Raw genomic sequence first — 19,646 nt, 5'->3', positions numbered from 1 at the left:
CTCGTCTCGATAGGTCAAATCAAACGGCCTGGGGCTAGGTGACTAGGTAGGTATGTAGGTAGCTTCGAGCTCATCTTCGGCCGCCACCTCCTCTGGCGCCCCCCGGCGGGTCGACTTTTGCGGACAGGAGCAGACGAATAGCCGCAGAATCACACGCTGTCCCCTGCTCGGCCTTGACCTTGACCTTGTCCCCTGGAGCTTTCTTCGTCTTCGTCTTCGTCTTCGTCTTTTGGCTTCGCGTCGCCCTCGTCGCCTTCTGGGTTTTCCTCCCAGCCCTTTTCCCCGGCCAAGTTTAGCCCCTTGGCAGGCAGGAAGAAGAAACAAGAAAAAACACCAAGAGGCAGAGTCAAGATAGCCACAGACAGGACAGGACAGGACAGCAGCAGGAGGATACGGGCAGCAGAAGGCCTTCCCCGCCGGTCGATAGATAGATAGGATACAGGTCGCCGTCGCAGCAGACAGTCGCTCGTTATATTGTTATTTTAGCTGCCCGGACGCTGCGAGAACCATGCGCGGCGCTGGCAAGATCCGGCAGCGGGCTTAGCAGGACGTCTTGATTCTCGAACCCCCTTTTCAACGGGACAGCCGCGAGGACGAGGACGAGCAGCAGGAGCAGCGAGGCATTACATGGCAGCACAGGGGGAGTCGACGGTGCGGTCGCATCGGTCGACGCCCCGGGGAGGTTCTCCTAGGCTGAAACCAGACTTGAAGCTGCTGGAGCCGCCGCTGTCGAGACGCAGGTCGGCCCAGTCGGTCTCTGCAGCAAGCCAGTCGGACGAGCAGAGGTCGATATACCAGCGACTGGGCTCGAGGCACGGCCAATCCTCCAAGAGCTACTCGCCGCACAGCCAGAGATCGATACCGCGGACCCCGGGTTCGGGGCAGTTGGCCGTCCGTTCGGTTCCAGGTACGGTGGAAAATTATGATCAAACTAAGCAATTGAAGACGGGCTCTTGCTAACAGCTCCATTATACAGCTTGGGTTAAGCACGCGGACGACGATGACGACGATGAAATAGAGGAGCCGCGGACGCGGCCGCAGTCGAGGTCGCCGGCACAGCCACAGCCACAGTCGCCGTCACAGTCACATTCACAGTCAACGGCATTACCGGTGCTGCCAGGAGACGCCCATGTTGCGAGCCATCACTACCTACCCAAGTCGAAAGACTTCGCACTCGACAGCGCGGCCGGAAGAGCCAGAGATATAGAGAAGGGCGAAGGAGAAAGGCCGGAGAGCAACCGCTCCTACACGCAGTATACGCAGCAGTCGAGATGGAAGACGTTTACCATGCCCGTGCCGCAGCGTCGAGAAACGACACAGCAACAGAACAGGGTAGTCGACGCAGACTGGCTCAACCAGAATTTCGGCGACTACTCCGATCCATGGCACGGATACATCGACGAAAAGGCTGAAGCGAGCTCCCGGCAGTCGGGGACGTTCATCCAGCGGCGGAAGAAATGGATGAAGGGCTTCCAGTACAAGATACTGCACAGTCCCATGGTGCCTCTCATCATCCGTCTTACCGTCTTCATCTTCTCGGCCGTTGCCCTCTCGCTGGGAGCGTCAATACGACAGCTCTCGACCACACACAGTAGTCCCCAGGGCCCGTCTCGGATCCCACATCATCTTCGATGCAATTGCACTTGTTTACCTGGTCTATATCACGTATGATGAATACACCGGAAAGCCACTTGGTCTCCGGTCAGCTACGGCAAAGATACGGCTTATCTTCCTTGACCTGGTGTTTATCGTCTTTGCGTCCGCAAACCTCAGTTTAGCGTTTGCTTCTCTGTCCGATGTCAATGGCACATGCACCAGCGGAGGCACGGACGACTCTGCCAATGCCAGGATAGACAAGATCTGTGATAACCAGAAGGTGTTAGCTGCTGTCTTACTGGTTGTACTGGTTGCCTGGCTCATGACATTTATGATAAGTGCTCTACGGTATGTCTCCTCCTATCCCTATTCTGCTATATCTCCCATTGCTAACATCTTTTCCCAGGGTCATCGAGCGAGTGGCAGCCAAGTGAAGAAAGACCTTTACTCCCATCATCCACACCATCATTACCATACAATACCCTTATCTCCTTTATTACTACTATTACCACCACCACCACTACTACTACTATTATAGTCACTATGCTGCATGTTGCCACATGTTTTTCTATTACCTCTACATACCTCCCTCGCTCTATTACCATTGTTTCCCCTTGTTTGTTTGTTTTTGCATCTATCGCTGGAATATCTGTTTTGTTTTTACTATTGCTTGCTTCATTGTGTTACACGGTTGGGAAGACGGTTTACTGGGCCCGGTGTCAAATAATCATTTCCCCGTTTTGCCCAGTCATTTTGCATTTGCTTTCCTTTTTCCTTTTGGATGCATCCATCAGCTGTTCTTTTTTTTTACTACACAAAATCATAGTATACATTTTAGTCGTTTTTGTCCCCTCCGTCTGCGTCTTTTTGTTAAACAGCGAGTACAGGGCCCGAGTCACCGTATATAGGATCCCTATCAAACCAGCCAACAGACTGTATTATAGGCTTCTCCTTGCCAACCTCTTCCTCCCCATAGCACATATTCCACTGTATTCCGGGCGGATACGCCCCTACCATCGCAAAGTCACCTCTCGTGTCTTCAAGCAGGCAGTGTCCCACTCCAGCAGGCACCACGATAACGTCTCCCTTTGACACGGTCGTCTCAAACCTGTCCGGGTTCTCTTCGTGGCCAAAGCAGAGCTTCGCCTGCCCGGTCACAACACTGAGTACTTCGTGTGTGTTCGAGTGAAAGTGGTTTGCAGGGTACATCGAGTACGTCCACTGCGGGACTACTGCTCCAACTGCCTCCAGGTGCTCGCTGACAGTCTCGGACGTGGCAGAGTTATCAAAGACAGACTGGTAGATGAGCAGCGGCTTCGACTGGATCGAGGTGTTCGGGAAGTTTCCCCAGGCTGGGATCTGGCGCTCCGTGACCTGCAGCTCCTCCAGTGGCCTGACCATCTTCGTCTTCGCGTCTCAACGTAATATATATAGTTATAGTATATTAACTGCACAATAGAAGAAGTCTTCCATCCTGTCCTCCCTTTTTGTCCTCTCTTTTCTTCTTCCGTCATCGTCTTCTGACGTCTTCGTCTCGTCTTCTTCGCCTTAAAAGCAAAAACCGACGTCATCTTCTTATCGATAAGCTGCCGCCCCCAACTTGTATTATGTAAGCGGTAGCCTGTCCTTCGCCTTTCGCTTTCTTCGTCTTCTGCTTCTTCCTCGTCGCCTTCAACAACCAGCAACCAACTTCTAGCACATATCAGAGACTGTCTCGGCTGGTCAGAAGCGCTCTATCTCGTCCTGAGGCTGTGTTCGGTGTCCTCGAGAAGGAGAGCCAGCGGTCGACAAGCTGCGTGTCTCGTCTGACAGATTCTGCGGGCGGCTGTACCCTCCGACAACGCTTCAGTCGCTTGCCTCTCTCTCTCCCCCTAAGACGCCTGCCCGCCACGGTAGCCGCCCAGTTGGCCCTCGAGAGTGACCCTTCTGCTTGCAGCTCATTCTAGGCTATATCTTGCCTCTTAGACGCGCCTACGGCATCGGCAGATATGCCTCCCACCAGATTCACGACGCCTCATCGAGATGACCTGGACGAAACGTGAGTTTTGAGAGCATCCTTGAGGATTGCGGTGAATGCGTTGGCTGATCTTATCCTGCTTTAGATGGACCTTTCTCGAACAGGGAATCGAGAGGGTGATGACTGACCTGAACAGTGGTATTGACATGGCTTCTGTAAGACTCACCAGCTCAGGGGGCGGGACAGGGTGTATTCCTATGTTTTACATGCAGCCGCTAATATGACTATTCTTTTTTCCTCTAGTATATGGGTGTTTACACGTTGGTCCCTCCCCATATTACACCCTCGATAGCCAGAGAGAGTCAAGATATTAACCAGCAGGAACAGTGCCGTTCACAACTTCTGTACCTCACAAAAGGCGTTCACTAGCCACACTACATCCGCTCATGGCACGCGAGGAGGTAAGTTAATAGCTTCTAGGCAGAAACCAACAACGAAGCAAAGCTGACAATATAGTCACAGCACACCTGCTCGGTGAAGAGCTCTACAACCTTCTAGGACACTATCTCTCCCGTCATCTTGGAGGGGTCTATGAGGCCTCCCTTCACCACTCTGACGAACCCCTCCTTTCATTTTACATCAGAGAATGGACTCGCTACACCACAGCCGCCAAATATATTAACCATCTTTTCAGATACCTAAACCGCCACTGGGTGAAACGAGAAGTCGACGAAGGCAAGAAGGACATCTACGATGTGTACACTCTTCACCTCGTCAGATGGAAGGAGGACTTCTTCAGACTCGTCCACGAGAACGTCATGAGCGCCGTGCTGGGCCTTATCGAGAAGCAACGTAACGGCGAGACTATCGAGCAGTCCCAGATAAAGCACATTGTTGACTCGTTTGTCTCCCTTGGTCTGGACGAGAATGATACTTCCAAGTCGACCCTGGTTGTCTACCAGTACTACTTTGAGAAACCGTTCATCGAGGCCACCAGAGTCTACTATGACAGAGAGTCAAAGCGTTTCGTCGCCGAAAACAGCGTCGTTGAGTACATGAAGAAGGCAGAGCTTAGGCTAGAGGAAGAACGTGCTCGTATCGATCTATACCTCCACCCAGATGTCACCAAGAATTTGACGGATACCTGCTTGGACGTGCTAGTTACTTCGCATTGTAACCTTATACGGGACGAGTTCCAACCCCTCTTGGATGCTGAACGGCAAGATGATCTTGCTAGAATGTACCGACTGTTGTCAAAGATCAAGGACGGCCTGGACCCACTGAGAAACAGATTCGAGACCCACGTCAGAAAGGCTGGTCTGTCCGCAATCTCGAAGGTAGCTTCCGCTGGAAGCGAAGGCGTTGACCCAAAGGTTTATGTCGACTCTCTACTCCAGGTACATGGGAAGTACAGATCTATGGTAGACGAAGCCTTTGCTGGAGAAACGGAGTTTGTTCGGTCTTTGGATAATGCTTGCCGCGAGTTCGTTAACCGCAATGCTCTCTGCACCACCAGCTCAACCAAATCCCCTGAGCTGCTGGCAAGATATACCGACTCCCTTCTGAAGAAGGGCTCCAAGTCTTCTGAAGAATCAGAGCTTGAGGAGCTTCTTGTCCAGATCATGACCGTCTTTAAATATATCGAAGACAAGGATGTCTTCCAAAAGTTCTACTCTCGAATGCTCGCCAAACGTCTCGTTCACGTCAGCTCTGTCTCTGACGATGCTGAAACAAGCATGATCAGCAAGTTGAAGGAAGCTTGTGGTTTTGAGTACACCAACAAGCTCCAGCGAATGTTCCAGGATATCCAGATCTCAAAGGATCTAAACACCAACTACCGCGAGTGGCAGGAGAGAACCTTTGATGAAGAAGACCGCAAGAAAATGGTCGACCCTCACTTCCAGATCCTTGGTACAGGCTTCTGGCCTCTTAACCCTCCCTCAACACAGTTCATCCCTCCCCAGGTCATCAACAAGACGGTCGAACGCTTCAAGTCGTTCTACTTTGATAAGCACAGCGGCCGTAAGTTGACTTGGCTCTGGCAGCTATGCAAGGGCGAAATCAAAGCAAACTATGTCAAGAACACAAAAGTCCCCTACACATTCCAGGTGTCGACCTATCAAATGGGCATTCTTCTCTTATACAACGACAGCGATAACTTTGAATACTCTGAGATTGAGAAGGCCACCGCACTCTCCCCGGATGTCCTAGACCCCAACCTTGGCATCTTTGTCAAGGCAAAGGTTCTTATTCCTTCTCCAGAAAATGCAAAGCCTGGTCCAGGGACTTCCTATGCACTGAACTACCACTTTAAAGCAAAGAAGATCAAGGTCAACTTGAACATCCAAGTCAAGTCTGAGCAGAAACACGAGGCTGAAGACACTCACAAGACTGTCGAGGAGGACAGAAAATTAGTTCTCCAGGTGAGAATAACATTTACAACCCTCTTTCTTATATTTTCATTTCTAACCTTTCCTCTAGTCCGCCATTGTGCGTATCATGAAGTCCCGCAAGCGCATGAAGCACGTCCAGCTTGTACAGGAAGTCATCCAGCAAGTCAACGCTCGATTCCCACCCAAAGTCTCCGATATCAAGAAAAATATCGAAGGCTTGATGGAGAAAGAATACATCGAGCGTCTGGATGGCGATGAAATATCGTACATTGCTTAATTTAACAATCGACCAACCAGCCACCAACCACAACCACAAAACCGCCGTCAAAGTGCATCATCAAAAATGACATAAAATATCCTTCCTATGCGCAACATACTCTGGTCTACACTCCCTCTCCTCCCATCCTTGTATTATACATACAGGTGGTTTTCTGTTATTGCTCTTTTGGCAGCGGGCGGAATCATAAAATGGGGTTGACTGGCGGAGGGAGTTCCCTACTAGACCGTTTTGCTACTGCGCAGAACCCACATACATATGTATACATCTTACTCCTACTCCTCCTGCTAATTGCCCTTTCACTCTCCCCTTTAACTTCCTCCTCTTCTTCTTTGAGCTCTTCTCCCTACGCATGACCTATCTGTCCTTTGCACTTAGCGAGCAGTCAGCCATTTCACACCAGATTACGTCTGAATTAGTTATGCGTGCTCTAGAGTACAAAATAAACAAACCTCTCTATAATTCTTTCTTATCTAAACACACTGTAGTGGTGGTAGTAATATTGGTATAAAAGAGAGAGCTATTTATTCAAAAAATGCAATGTATTAAGCAACGCTAATATCAAACAAGCTACCTATCCAATATGTGCTCTGAGAAAACCAAGGAAGAATATATATATCCATTTAAATCAACAAATATAATATGTGTATGAATCATCCCAAGGTATTTGTAGAACTTTTACCCACTTCATGAGAAGACGAAGATAGAGGATCACTCTCTAATAGAGCATCTATATGATCCTTCTCCATCAAGTGATCGCTGCTCTGAGGCCTAGAAGACCCCGGGCGATCAACATCTTCCTTTGCCCTCATATCTTCCATCTCCCTCATCTCAGTCATGGCGGGGGCCTTGATGCTGTCTCCAATTGACCGCCTCTCGTTACGGGTACTTGTCATCGACGCTCTGGGCGTTCCGGTGGCTGTCGGAGATGAAACGGGGCTCGCACCCGTACTCGTGTTCTTTGTCTGCCACTCCTTTCGACGCTCATTAGCCCATGAACCCCACGAACTAAAGTACGCGGAAGCTCGCTGGCCTGCCGCGGAAACGGTGGCTTGGGCCTGCGTCAGATCTACGGCAGGGGCTTTGCGTGCAGGAAACGACCAGCCAGACGTTGATGGAGTAGGTGAGTTTGGGGGCGGAGAAGCCGGGCCTGAGGACGCCGACGATGTTTCTTGTTTGCTGTGATCGGATTGGCTTGTATCCAGCGGCGCTGCTTGCTGTTTTGCCCTTTCTTCGTTGCGTTTCCTTTGAGCTTCCCGTCTTGCTTCGAGCTCCGCCCAGAGAGAGTTGAACGCTGTCGTGACCTTTTGATGGCCCGTGGCAAGATGTTTGTTAAGCGTTTCGCGACCTTCGCGTACTCGCTCGTCGAGATGTAGATCTGCAACTTGCTGCGCCAGGCGCCGTTGGATGTCTTCGATGCCTAGACCTCCTGCACACGGGTGGCGTGGCTCGACTACGGAGAAGAGAAGGGCGTCTGATGTGAGTTTGTCGAAGAGGGCGAAGTTAGGGGTATGCCGCCAGTGTTCGATGAAGTCGAGGTTGCAAGTTGACGGGGATCGCCTTCGATGTCATTTGCAGGCTGTTTCGCCGCGCCTCCCGTAGCTACCTCATCGTGGTATTTTACACATGAGATCAGAGCTAGGAGGTATTCCTCGAACTGGAGACGGATGAACTCTTCAGACCCCATGTATCCATGAGTCTTTGGTCGTGCAGGATGTGCTTCATCCCAGGTATCATTTATTGTCTGAGTGAGGAAATCGATCCATCGACGATCTGCAGCAGAAAGAGCCAGTGCCGCTCGTAGAGATGGAGATGATATGTTCACCGTATCTTCGTCAAGCTATACGCTTCAAGTCAGCAATGCAGCCAAGTCAAGGGACAATTCCTGGAAAATAGTTACGTTTATTAAGATATCACTATATCGGTCCTTTTGCTGCAAGAGTAGCGAGTTAGTCGAGCCAACGAGATACGATTTGGTACCATAATCAGCAAGCAGATCTAGCTGTTGAAGCGGCGTATACGGTCCAAACATGCTCCCTTTGCCAAATATTTGAAGTGGAAGCCCCATATATGCGAGTACTAAGGAATCAATCATCTATTCCCCCTTTCAATGCAGGCATGGCTGACTTACGAGAACTTCTCTCGCTGGTTTTGAGCGAGCTCGGTTTTTCAACCGTCTGCGCATAAGTATCATACGACGGATCAGCGCAGTCCTGAAGATTATGTATAAGGCCGGGTATCAATGAAATTAATGAGAACTGTATCATGCATAAACGCTCGCATCTAGAACCAAAAAAGAGCATCTAAGGGGGAGTTAGTCGCAACTGTTTGTCTTTGATAATAGGCGGCGGTGACATGCATACCTTTGGCTGTAGTAATAAACATTTAAACAAAACTAGAGTCTGGTGCTTGAATTCGTGTATCATCTCACGTAAAGAAAGGCCAAAATGCTCGTCTTTGTGCAGGTCTTCATTTTTCAAACTGATCTTCAATCCTTCCCAGAATTTCTACCCGTATATTAGCACATTACTTTGTCGATATCCTGGTGTCTTCATACCTGGAGAATATCCGTATCCGTGAAGTCACTATAATCAGGTCAGTATTCGTCCAATATTGATCTGGTGGTGACAAGCCTACCGCTGAGCAAACCACGCAGAGGTGACTATCGACAGCTTCTCCCTCAGCTGCCCCAGATGTCGAGGCTCGTTGATGATAGCCACCACCGCCTTCTGCACCGTCGATCGCGTCACCTCCGGCGGTCGATTGATCAACTTATCCGAGTCGAGCTGGGTGGTGCATGCTATGCCGAACAGGGAGGTAGCAGGCGTATTCTCGGTCTCCTTGCACTGCAGAGTGAAATAGGAGAAGTCTTCCGTGGACCTAAATACAGATGCATCCACGTCAGCACCAGAACGATAAAGCCCGCTGATCCTCGAGGCCTTCTCTCTTCTCTTTTATCATCTTGTCTCACTAGCCAGCTAGCCACAGCAAGAGGTCAAGGTGTTGGGTGTTCCGTACGCATGAGCTCCGTCCGACAGCGCCATGAACGGCAGCAGCGCCCAGTCATTCTTCTTCACGGGATCAACGCCATCGTCGCAGAACCAGAACTCGACCTCGGGGCCTCTGTAGAGTGTAGAATAGTTAGCATAGTGCTCTTCGTAGGGGCTGGGATAGTTACTGTCGCATAGCTAGAGAGCTACCGTAGCCGGCGGGGACAAAGTGGGTGTTGGTTCACCTTGCATGGTGGAAATCGACCACGAGCACGATGGGCTCCTGGTGGGCTTTGCCGCTGCCCATGTCACAGCTTCATTGAAAGCAGACGGTGTAGGAATAATTAATTAGCTGATGGGAGACCGGACGAGAGGCTGGTCTCTTCGGCTTCGACTTTTCTTCACCAACCCCGGTCTGTTCGTCCGTCCAAGCTTTGATATCCTATCGGGCGGTGCGGAGGGAGATTTTCCACCTCCGGCGTGATGGACTCGGCGGCTTTCTTGCATTTTATGCATAACTAAAGACCAGGATCGCGACAAGGATGAGGCGGGGGATGGCAAAGGCGCATCCTTTGAAGATGTCTAGCAGCCTACTGTGTTGTTACTGTTCTTTACTTATACGAAACCCATCCTAACGACAGAATATCGAGCTAGGTAACTAGTGAATCCACGAGCACTGGAGATTAACTCGCCCATGTTGGCTAACCTGTCACTCGATGGCTGGTTAACTGGCTATATAACTTGTTATATCATTTCACTACTGGGTCCTGAATCTATGCGTATCCAAGCAATTCCGGGCATCAATTGCTACTTTCTCCTTGGTCTCTGTCACGCCTGGCTTTATCACGAGAGTACGCATGTAAGTATCCCAGGGTAAACACCAGATTAAACGCCCTTCTCCATGTACTATTGTATCTAGGCACTCCAGCCTTATGGGTAGCAGTAATCTCCCTCTATCTTGTTCTCAAACACGCTGGATCTTGTTGGAAGTTACATAGTCATGGTACCTTTGTCGTCAGACCCCATAGTACTATCCTATCTAGAAACCTTGACATGGTATGCCATACCTAGTAGTTATCATAGCAAGGATACTTGGAAGATTACATAGTTACAGCGAGGTAGAGAGTACCGTCTATCACAAGGCATGGTCCAGCATAGACATAGATGTATGTTTTTAGATGTAGACAAGAGCAGACGCCCTAGACGCCCTAGACGCAGCCCGCTAGGCGACAGCGACAGTGACGTCAAGGCCCCGTCCAACTGCTCCGCAGCCATGATGATTTCCAATAATAACACCCCCTAACTTGCTGCCTTACCGCCCAACACAGGTGCAGCCTTTATGCCTCCCTAGTACGCCTCGAGAGATAGCCAGGTACCTAGCTCGTCTCTAGCCTTCAATGCCTCCCGCCATGCATAAATACCGAAGCCATCTTGTTCAGCCCAGCCAGCCAAGTCCTAGTCCACGTTGAAGACAAGACGAGACGAGACAAGTCAGGCGAAGGTGAAGGTGGGAGGACAAGGCATCTTTTCTCGTTTGCGTTCGTTTGACATATAATGGTTTTCTATTAAGTATTACTATTAACTTTTTCTTTTGCCCGATAGCTAGCTAGCTAGTGTACCGGTTCAGCATCTGTTTCTACTGTATGCGGTATGCGAGCAAACGGATATAGAGTTACCGTGCCGTGAACATGTGCGGGAGGCAGCCTGGTTGAACAAGGTAGCAAGGGTAAGGGCAAGGGAAGATAGATGCACATGATAGATGATTGAAAGGGCGTAGGCGCAGGTAAAGGGGGAATAAGATGGGGAAAAAAGGAATTTTTAACATAAAGCCACACGGTAAGTAACGTAACTTAGTTAGCCCAGGGGAAACGAACGAAGAACAAACATGCGGAGCCGAAGCATAGAGGTAGTTGATGTAGCTCGGGGAAGAGAAAAAAGGAAAATCATGAAGAGGAAAAAAAGAAAAAAGGGATCAAATCAAGGTATGTATGCACAAGAAAGAATAAGAGTGTTAAGGTTGGTATACGGTGTACTCCGTTGTACATAGACTGGCTGGTTGGTATGTAGATAGGTAGGTAAAGTAGGGTTGGTAGGCGAGTGTCGGGGACATGCCGTTGCTTGTTAGCATGCATCTCGCCTTGTGTCATCTCTTGTCAGATGAATGTATACGGGAGGTATGTATACAGTTATGTTGGTTGTAGGTATGGTATGGTATGGTATGAATGGACATGTTAAGCAAGTTATTTCCTTCCGCATCCCATCCGTCCAGTCAGCCAGCTCAGTTCCAGTGAGTTCAGTTCAGTCCAGGCAGGCAGGCCAGTCAGTCGTTCAGTCAGCCACCCAGCCCTATGTAGTTAAGAAACGTAACTCCCAACATCTTTCCCCCGTCATTCCCGTTCCCGTTCCCAAGGTTGACTTGACCCTTATCCATCGATTCAAAAGAAGAAAAAACAACAAAAGAGAGCAGAACAGAGAAATAAAACAACAAGTGTAGATGGACATCAGATAAAACATGGACAGACAATAAAAAGCATAAGACATTAAGACCGTGCCGGCAAAGAGGGCGTAGAGAGAACTCGTGTAGATATGTATAAGAGCGGAAACAAACAAGGTATCTTCCGTAGTAACTAAGGACTGCGTAAGGGAACGGCTTGCTACCTGTGGGTAAAATATTAACAGTTTCAAAAAAAGGGGACGAGTCGTATAGCGCGGGAGCAACGCCAATTGTGATTCTGATTCTGATTCTGACTCTGATTCTGAATCGTGGTCGGGGACCGGGTCGGGGTCAAGGTCGGGGTCTGTTTCTGCTGGCTTCTTGCTTCGACGTTTGGTGCTGGTGGTGCTGGGTGCTGGTTGCTGGATGCTGGACGTCAGGCGGACTGGCGGGCTAGCTAGGCTGGCCGCACGATCACAAACATGATGAAACGATCGCCTCTAGTCGCCGCCTAGTTACCTCTCATTTGTTTTTTTTTACCTGTTTTTCTTTTTTTTTTATTTCTTTTCTTCTGCTCTCCCACGCATCATTTTTGTTTTTGCTTCGTTTATTTATCTTCATGCTTCGGCGTCTTTTTGTTTGCCTGTTATCCTGTGCTGTTCTTTTTTATTTTTTTTTGGCTTCTATTAGACGGTTATTTCTCCCATCACGTTGCGTTTTTTGCTTTTCTCATTTAGAGTGTTCTCACTTTTTTTCCCTCCCAATTAACAATAATTAATAGCGTAGATGCACCCAGAGCATCATTGCTGATGGGAGACTGGGGCGGTGGCTGCCATATCTATTGAGGGAGGCTGGGGCTCGGTGTACTCCTGTGAAACCTGGTCGACGTTATGATAGTCGAGAATCTCAGAGTACCTAGACAAGTCAGTGTTAACTGTCCAGCAGTAGAGAAGGGGATAAAGGATGTTTGGTTATTGTAGTGCGTCAAAATGGTATTCGGGGGGTATTTATGGTAATGGTAATTGTAGTGGCACTTGCGGTTCTTGTGGTATTTGTGATTGTTGCTGCTGCTGCTGCTGCTGTACTTGCTGTGAGGGTATTTGCAGTGATATTGGGGGTATTTGTAGAGTTAAGAAGGGATTTGTGGAGATCGTGTTTCTGGTGATGATAGGGGGGAAGAAGGGCAAGGAAAGCTCCTCATACATCATGATCTTCCAGCTATCGACGGGGAGCTCGGCATCGTTGAAGGACCAGTCGAAGCGTTCGCCGGCCTCGGGCTCATCAGTAGGGTCGTGGTAGGGAGCCAGATATTCGTGGGTCAAAGCTTGGACGGCGCTGGTGCGTGCTCTGGGGTCAAAGACGAGCATTTTCTCAATAAGATCGACAGCTAGGGAGAAGTTAGCCTTGCCTTCTTCTTTTTATGTTTTATTTGGTCCTCCTGTGGCCATAAGCCATGGCTAACAGGGCAGAAACGGGAGGTGTGAAGGTAAGATAGCTAGGTACCGAGCGGGTCTGCGTCCTTGAATTTTTCACTGAGTGGCTGCCGTTCTCGCTTCGGAAGAGACTGGACGAATTGCAGCGTCTGCTTAAGTTAGTCTAGAACTCCGAGAAAGAAAGAAAAAGAAATAGACCAGAAATAGCAGTAGAAACAATAGTAGTAATATTAGTAGTAAGAGTGATAGCATTAGTGGTGGTGAACGTACGTTGGCAGAGCCGATGGTCTGGATGACCTCGTCTGGCGGGGTTCCGAGCAGCTCTGTGATGATAGAGAACTGGTTGACATGATCCTTGCCCGGGAAGAGCGGCCTGCCGGTCAACATCTCGGCGAAGATGCACCCCGCACTCCAGACATCGACCTCGACATCGTACTTTTGCCATGTCAGCATGATCTCGGGGGCGCGGTAGTACCGTGTCGAGACGTAGCCGGTCATCTGGGGGTCCTGGACACGGGCGAGGCCAAAGTCGCAGATCTTGAGATCGCAGTTTTCGTTGATGAGGATGTTGCTTGGTTTGAGGTCGCGGTGGACGACTCCGGCGGAATGTACATATTTCAGGCCTCTCTGGTGAGATGTTAGTATCTACAACTTCGTGCCTGGATAAGAGAAGGACGTACGAGGATCTGGTAGAGGAAGTACTGGATGAACTGCTTTTCTAGGGGTCGGGAGGTGAGTAGTCTGTGAAGGTCTGTTCCCAGCAGCTCTGTGACGAAGTATCTGGCAGCCAGCGAGTCAGTAGACGGCGCTTGAATCAATGAGGGGTCGAGATAAGCATACATATCTTCAAGCGGTGAGATGAATATATCGCTTAGACTGATGACCTGTAGGATGGTCAGTATATATATATATATATATATATATAGGGTAGATGTGTATGCGGGGAGACGAACGTTCTCGTGCCGCAGGTGCTTGAGCAGCTTGAGCTCTCGATAAGTCCGCTTGGCCAGCACCGGCGTGCTGAACGGCTTCATGATCTTCTTGACGGCGACGGCCTGGTTTGTCAATTGGTCTTTGGCGGAGCTGTGCCGTCCATTAGTCCGTATAACGGTATATATCAGGCATGAGATGTGAGAATATCCTACCAGACAAGGCCAAAGGCTCCCATGCCCACCGGCTGCAGGTCAGAGTACCTATCCAAGTCAGTCTCTTCTTCTCTTTTTCCTTCTTCTTTTATTCTCTTATGAAGACGCCGTACCTGGTGGTGATTTCGAAGGTGGTGCCGAATATCTGGGCGCGAACGAACTCCGCCATGGTGAAGACAGGCCCGAAGCACGCTGACTATCGTAATAGTAGAAGTAAAGAAAAAAAAAAGAAGAAGTAGATGCTGTATCGTCTCTCGCAGGTGTCGATGCCTGTGGCTGTCGCTGTGGCTGTCGCTGTGCGTGCGGTGGAAGATGGGAAAAAAGCTGGAAGTGGAGGAGGAGGAAAGGGAAGGAGGACGGACTTGGGTGGTGAGGGGCGGGACGGTCACTTCCACGACCTGCGACTAACAAGCACGACTAAGCAGGGCAACCCCAAGCAATATCCTCACAGCTAAGACCGGGACAGCAGCAGATGACGATGAAGATAAGAGAAGCAGCAGAAGAAGCAAAAGAGGCAGGAGAGGAGCAGAAGATGGAGACGAAGGCTCGGTGACCAAACACCTAACTGTGTCCCCTCCGACTCAGCCGAGTATCTCGATAACTAGTAACTAGTTAAGTAGTTAACGAGTAAGTTGTGTGTATCAGATGCCGGCGTCTGCTCCGTGCCTGGAGACTCTTCCCACTATTTCTTCTTCTACTACTATTTATTTTCTTCTCTAACTTAACCGTCTCCAGGTCTGGCCACTTCTACTCGCTCCAGTCGATGGCAAAGAGCGGACGCTTCGACCTTTTTCAATATATTAACTGTGTCAATCAGCTAGTTACTTAGTTAGACTGCCCTGAGGTCACTGACTCTCCGCCGTCGCCACCGCACAGTCGCTCTCTGTCCTTTTCTCTCTCTCAGTCGTGTCTTTTCCTTGCCTCCCGGACGAGACAACCAGAAAGAGACAGCTTGAGCTTTGTCCCGCGCCGCCCGCCCCGAGTCTCCCCGGGTCCTTTTTGCATCATAACCCAGACCCCAGCGGAGTTACCTAAGGGCAGTCGACCGTCCTGAGTGGCTGGCACTCCGTAACGTACAGTAACCCAGAGGCAAGCTTCCGACCACTGGCTGCTGCCCGTTTGCATGACAAACAAAGGGCCTCGTCACCTTAACCAGAGAAGGAAGCTGTTCTGAAGCAAGAGAACTTATAAGAGGAGAGAGAAGGAGAAGACGGGGGGATCAGGGGCTACAAGAGAGAGAGAGGACACATCCCATGTTTCAGGTGGCAGCACCAACGCCCAGTGAGGATGGAGGGCAAAGCGACCTGACGACACAGAGAAGAGAAGGCGGAAAGGATAAAAGGAGGACACGAGAGATACACTCGTAAACCGCGGAGGCAGCTGGCTGCGTCTCTCCACTGGCTTGTACACACGCCGCAGAAAGAAGTACCAGCGGGCGGAAAAGAGAAAGCAAGAGACAAGAAAGATGAGAGAGAGGACGCCCCCTTAGGGCCAAGGCTGAAACGGGTTTCCAGCTCTAACTAGTTACATAGTCCGCAGGGCCTCAGCTTGGACAAGATACATAAATAACTGCTGTACCAAGTATAGTTACGGAGTATAACAGTATCAGCATCAGCAGCAGTAACAGTAACAGTAGCAGCTTCATAGCTAAGTAGGCAGCTCGAGAGGTTTCAGAGCCACGCGAAAGTGGATGTCTATCTTCTTGTTAGCGACATCTCTTACTTATCTTACTGTCTTCTTCCTCTTACTGCGCCTGCTAAGGACTTACTTGCCTGGCCTGACCTGATCCATCCCTGGCGCTTCCACATGGCGTGGCCGGGGCAAGCGACGGACGCAAGATCTCGTCTTCTTCCCTGTCGTCTTGTTACCCAGCAGCCTTTTCTTCCCTTTCTCATCGCTAGCTGTAGGTCATCATACATACTCTTCTACTACTACTCTTCTTCTTCTTCTACTACTCTTCTACTACTCTTCTACTACTCTCCTGTCTACTTCTACTCTTCTGCTGCTTCTTCCTGAGTAACTGTACTTGCGTAACGTCCTGTAAAATACCATCGTCTCCCCACTCTCCGCCTGCCATCTTCTGCGGGTAACGGTGGGTAATACGCTTACCTAACAGCCCGCCTTTTCCTTGCTTTTTCCCTTCTCTCTTTACTCTTTCTCGTTCTTCCTTTTTACTCTCTTTTACTCTCTTACTTCTCTCTCTTCCTCCTCTCTTTCTTTCCTGTCTTTTGCTTACTTGACTTTCTCTCTTTTACCTTTCACCAGCTCCGTCTCTCTCCCTCGTCTTTCATCTCCCACCGACACCGACATTACCACCACCACCACCACCAGGCTCCCTCTACTCCCGCCACTGCGTCGACGACAGCCTGCGACAGACCGACAGCAGACAAGCAAGAGACAATCAACAGACTGAAGAGAACAGAAGAAGAAGAAGAAGAAGTGGTCGTCCATGCGCCGCTGGCCTTGAGGTTCCCTCCCTCCGCCGCTGGGGTCTCGCCGGCCGCTGGATCCACCAAAGGGAACAGAAGTCGCCCTGCCTTGTCCATCACCGACTTGCTGCCCCCAAGACAACCGCTACGGGAGATCAGATCACGCTTAATTAATACACCATACATACATACACATAATAACCACGACCAAGATAATACGAAGAGAGGGAAGAAGAAGGACAGCTGGAGGGACGACGACGACGGACGGCGACGAAGGAGAAGCAGAGAGGACACAAAGAAGAAGACGACGACGGCCTTTGTTGTGACGGCGCCGTCGCTCGCCTCGCCCTCGCCTCTGCAGCCTCTCCTCCCCCATCCTCATCCTACCTCGTTGCTTACTTACCTATCTACTATCTACGACCCGGCCATTCCTTTCATCGCTGGACCTGGACGCAGACCTGCTATATCGCTTACTTGTATTAATTTCAGTCACCGTGTCTCCACCGGACAGGATGGGAGGATGTCTGAGTTCGGCCGGCAGCGGGTCGGACGAGGTCCTGGAGCAGAAGAAGAAGAGCCAGGCCATAGACAGAATCCTCGAAGAAGACATGAAGCGCCTCAAGAAGGAGTGCAAGATCCTCCTCCTCGGTATACCTTACCTCTATTCTCTTTATCTAAATCTTAAGATGTAGCTAACGGGCTCAGGCTCCGGTGAGAGCGGCAAGTCGACCATCGTCAAGCAGATGAAGATTATCCACCAGAACGGCTACTCCGTCGAGGAGCTGTCCATGTACCGGCTGACCGTGTACAAGAACCTGCTCGACTGCGCCAAATCGCTTATCTGGGCCATGCACCAGTTCGAGATCCAGCCGTCCAGCTCCAAAGTGCGAGACTTCATGGACTACCTGCTCGACTACAACGTCGACCCGGACCCCAACGTCGCCCTCGAGCTCAAGGTCGGAGACGCCATCACATACCTCTGGAACGACCCCAGCATACCCGCCGTCCTCGACCGCCAGAACGAGTTCTACCTCATGGACTCCGCCCCATAGTACGTCTATTACTCTAAACACACATCTATGCTTTATGCGTCTGTACTAACAGGAGTAGCTTCTTTGAAGAGGCAAAGAGGATAACGATGCCAGACTACATCCCCAACGAGGCTGACGTCCTGCGCGCCCGAACAAAGACCACCGGCATCTACGAGACCAGGTTCAACATGGGCCAGCTCAGCATCCAGTACGCCTTGCCATTACCTATCATGCGGCATATTCTATTATATACTAACATCTGGATAGCATGTTCGACGTCGGCGGCCAGCGCAGCGAACGGAAGAAATGGATCCACTGCTTCGAAAACGTCACCTCTATAATCTTCTGCGTCGCCCTGAGTGAATACGACCAGGTCCTGCTCGAAGAAAGCAACCAGAACCGCATGATGGAGTCGCTCGTCCTCTTCGATTCAGTCGTCAACTCGCGCTGGTTCATGCGCACCTCCATCGTCCTCTTCCTCAACAAGGTCGATCTCTTCCGCCAGAAGCTCGGCCGCTCGCCGCTCAGCAAGTACTTTCCAGACTACTCCGGCGGCAACGACGTCAACAGAGCCGCCAAGTACCTGCTCTGGCGGTTCAACCAGGTCAACCGCGCCCACCTCAACCTCTATCCTCAGTAAGTCTCTATATATACACTCTATATATATATGTATAATGTAACTAACGGCAATAGCTTGACACAAGCAACTGACACGTCGAACATCCGGCTCGTCTTTGCCGCCGTCAAGGAAACCATCCTTCAAAACGCCCTCAAGGACTCGGGCATATTATAACCTCTCTCTCACCCCGTCTTCTCTTCTTTCCGACTTCCATCACCACTACCATTACTGCCGCTTCCACTTCATGAGATACCACTTACATACCCACGACCTTTGACTTCACCGGCGTTCAACTGTGTTTTGTCTTATCTGCTTTTTCTTCCTCTCTTCTTGTCTGTTTTACTGCTATTTCCTCGTCTCCTGCTCCTTTCTGTGTCTTTTTTTTTTTTTTACTACCAACGGGACGACACTGTACCGGCGCGGCGTCCTCTTTTTTTTCCATCTCCTTTTCTACTCGGTCATCGTCTTTTCTTCATCTCATCTTCATCAGCGAGTTCATCTTTTTTTTTCTTTTACTTTATCTCTCCCCCTTCTCACCCTCCTTATGACGCTGCACGCCCGCCTTTGGCCCTTTTCTTTTTACTTACCTCTATAAGAAGCCCCCCCTTTTCTTCTTCTCCCTCTCCTTTCTTGACTACTTTTGTTACTATTCGGTTAATGCATCACTCACGACCAAACCCATCTACAACATTAATCTCGTCCTCCTCCGCCCTCTTCCTCTCTCCTCCGCTCATCCTCGCATCCCTCTCGACATTGTCCTTCATATCTTCTCTTCCGCGGCCCCAAAGTCATGCTGTGCCAACTTCTCCCTCCGCCCCTTACTCGCTACTATCCTGTTTCTTCCTTGCCTCTGCCCCAAAAAGAAAAAACGAACCCGCCTCTCCCCCTTGCTTCTTCTTCCTCCTCCTCCTCTTCTTATTCTTCTTGCTTCTTGTCCTTTTCGTGATGATGTACGAGAAACCCGTCTCTCTCTAACTACTAACTCTCTATCTCGCCGTGACTTGCCATTCTATCTTCCATCTGTGATGTGCCATTACCATTACCTTTTTCCTCTACTTCTTCTCCTACTTCTACTTCTACTTCTTCCTCTACCAGCTTCACTCTAGATTAAGCTTAAGCTCAGCATCTCATGTCTATCCTTTTCATCGCAAGCTCGTAAAAGTTATCAAGCAGCTAACTAACTAACTAATCTAATGTAAAATGTAACTCGCAGCTAAAGAAGTAAATCTGACTAAAAGCAAACTAACCAACCTTGCTATTTATACTTGTGTTGGATGTACTTGTTAGTTAGTGTTGGCATGCGAGATATACAGTACATAGCTACAAGAAGACAGGACAAGGA

At 49.9% G+C, this 19,646-nt stretch overlaps 6 protein-coding genes across 6 annotated transcripts; 3 read left to right on the top strand and 3 right to left on the bottom strand.

The window, feature by feature from the left end:
* Nucleotides 1-627: 627 nt before the first annotated feature.
* MGYG_03568 (hypothetical protein) lies at nucleotides 628-2,030 on the top strand (the record flags this gene model as incomplete). Its single annotated transcript, XM_003173346.1, has 4 exons — nucleotides 628-907; nucleotides 977-1,562; nucleotides 1,603-1,944; nucleotides 2,003-2,030. The coding sequence occupies 4 exons, from the start codon at nucleotides 628-630 to the stop codon at nucleotides 2,028-2,030; spliced, it is 1,236 nt and encodes a 411-aa protein (XP_003173394.1).
* Nucleotides 2,031-2,466: 436 nt separating this feature from the next.
* MGYG_03567 (cupin domain-containing protein) lies at nucleotides 2,467-2,997 on the bottom strand (the record flags this gene model as incomplete). Its single annotated transcript, XM_003173345.1, has 1 exon — nucleotides 2,467-2,997. One exon carries the CDS (start codon nucleotides 2,995-2,997, stop codon nucleotides 2,467-2,469), a length of 531 nt encoding a protein of 176 aa, XP_003173393.1.
* Nucleotides 2,998-3,584: 587 nt separating this feature from the next.
* Nucleotides 3,585-6,223, top strand: MGYG_03566 (Cullin-1; the record flags this gene model as incomplete). Its single annotated transcript, XM_003173344.1, has 5 exons — nucleotides 3,585-3,634; nucleotides 3,699-3,768; nucleotides 3,921-4,014; nucleotides 4,076-5,976; nucleotides 6,035-6,223. 5 exons carry the CDS (start codon nucleotides 3,585-3,587, stop codon nucleotides 6,221-6,223), a joined length of 2,304 nt encoding a protein of 767 aa, XP_003173392.1.
* A 653-nt stretch (nucleotides 6,224-6,876) lies between these two features.
* MGYG_03565 (hypothetical protein) lies at nucleotides 6,877-9,520 on the bottom strand (the record flags this gene model as incomplete). Its single annotated transcript, XM_003173343.1, has 9 exons — nucleotides 6,877-7,697; nucleotides 7,775-8,063; nucleotides 8,124-8,302; nucleotides 8,355-8,526; nucleotides 8,587-8,730; nucleotides 8,781-8,808; nucleotides 8,861-9,103; nucleotides 9,242-9,346; nucleotides 9,459-9,520. 9 exons carry the CDS (start codon nucleotides 9,518-9,520, stop codon nucleotides 6,877-6,879), a joined length of 2,043 nt encoding a protein of 680 aa, XP_003173391.1.
* A 2,927-nt stretch (nucleotides 9,521-12,447) lies between these two features.
* Nucleotides 12,448-14,394, bottom strand: MGYG_03564 (CMGC/MAPK/P38 protein kinase; the record flags this gene model as incomplete). The annotated part of the gene is made up of 9 exons (XM_003173342.1): nucleotides 12,448-12,562; nucleotides 12,682-12,726; nucleotides 12,851-13,034; nucleotides 13,151-13,229; nucleotides 13,351-13,707; nucleotides 13,761-13,964; nucleotides 14,034-14,163; nucleotides 14,226-14,273; nucleotides 14,339-14,394. The coding sequence occupies 9 exons, from the start codon at nucleotides 14,392-14,394 to the stop codon at nucleotides 12,448-12,450; spliced, it is 1,218 nt and encodes a 405-aa protein (XP_003173390.1).
* A 2,772-nt stretch (nucleotides 14,395-17,166) lies between these two features.
* Nucleotides 17,167-18,478, top strand: MGYG_03563 (hypothetical protein; the record flags this gene model as incomplete). Its single annotated transcript, XM_003173341.1, has 5 exons — nucleotides 17,167-17,302; nucleotides 17,360-17,705; nucleotides 17,765-17,893; nucleotides 17,953-18,321; nucleotides 18,379-18,478. The coding sequence occupies 5 exons, from the start codon at nucleotides 17,167-17,169 to the stop codon at nucleotides 18,476-18,478; spliced, it is 1,080 nt and encodes a 359-aa protein (XP_003173389.1).
* Between the last annotated feature and the right edge of the window lie 1,168 nt (nucleotides 18,479-19,646).

The sequence above is a fragment of the Nannizzia gypsea genome, genomic scaffold (genome assembly GCF_000150975.2).
Source record: "Nannizzia gypsea CBS 118893 supercont1.3 genomic scaffold, whole genome shotgun sequence".
Classification (NCBI taxonomy): Eukaryota; Fungi; Ascomycota; class Eurotiomycetes; order Onygenales; family Arthrodermataceae; genus Nannizzia; species Nannizzia gypsea.
The sequence above is the reverse complement of the archived record's forward strand: the minus strand, read 5'-3'. Positions and strand labels throughout refer to the sequence as shown.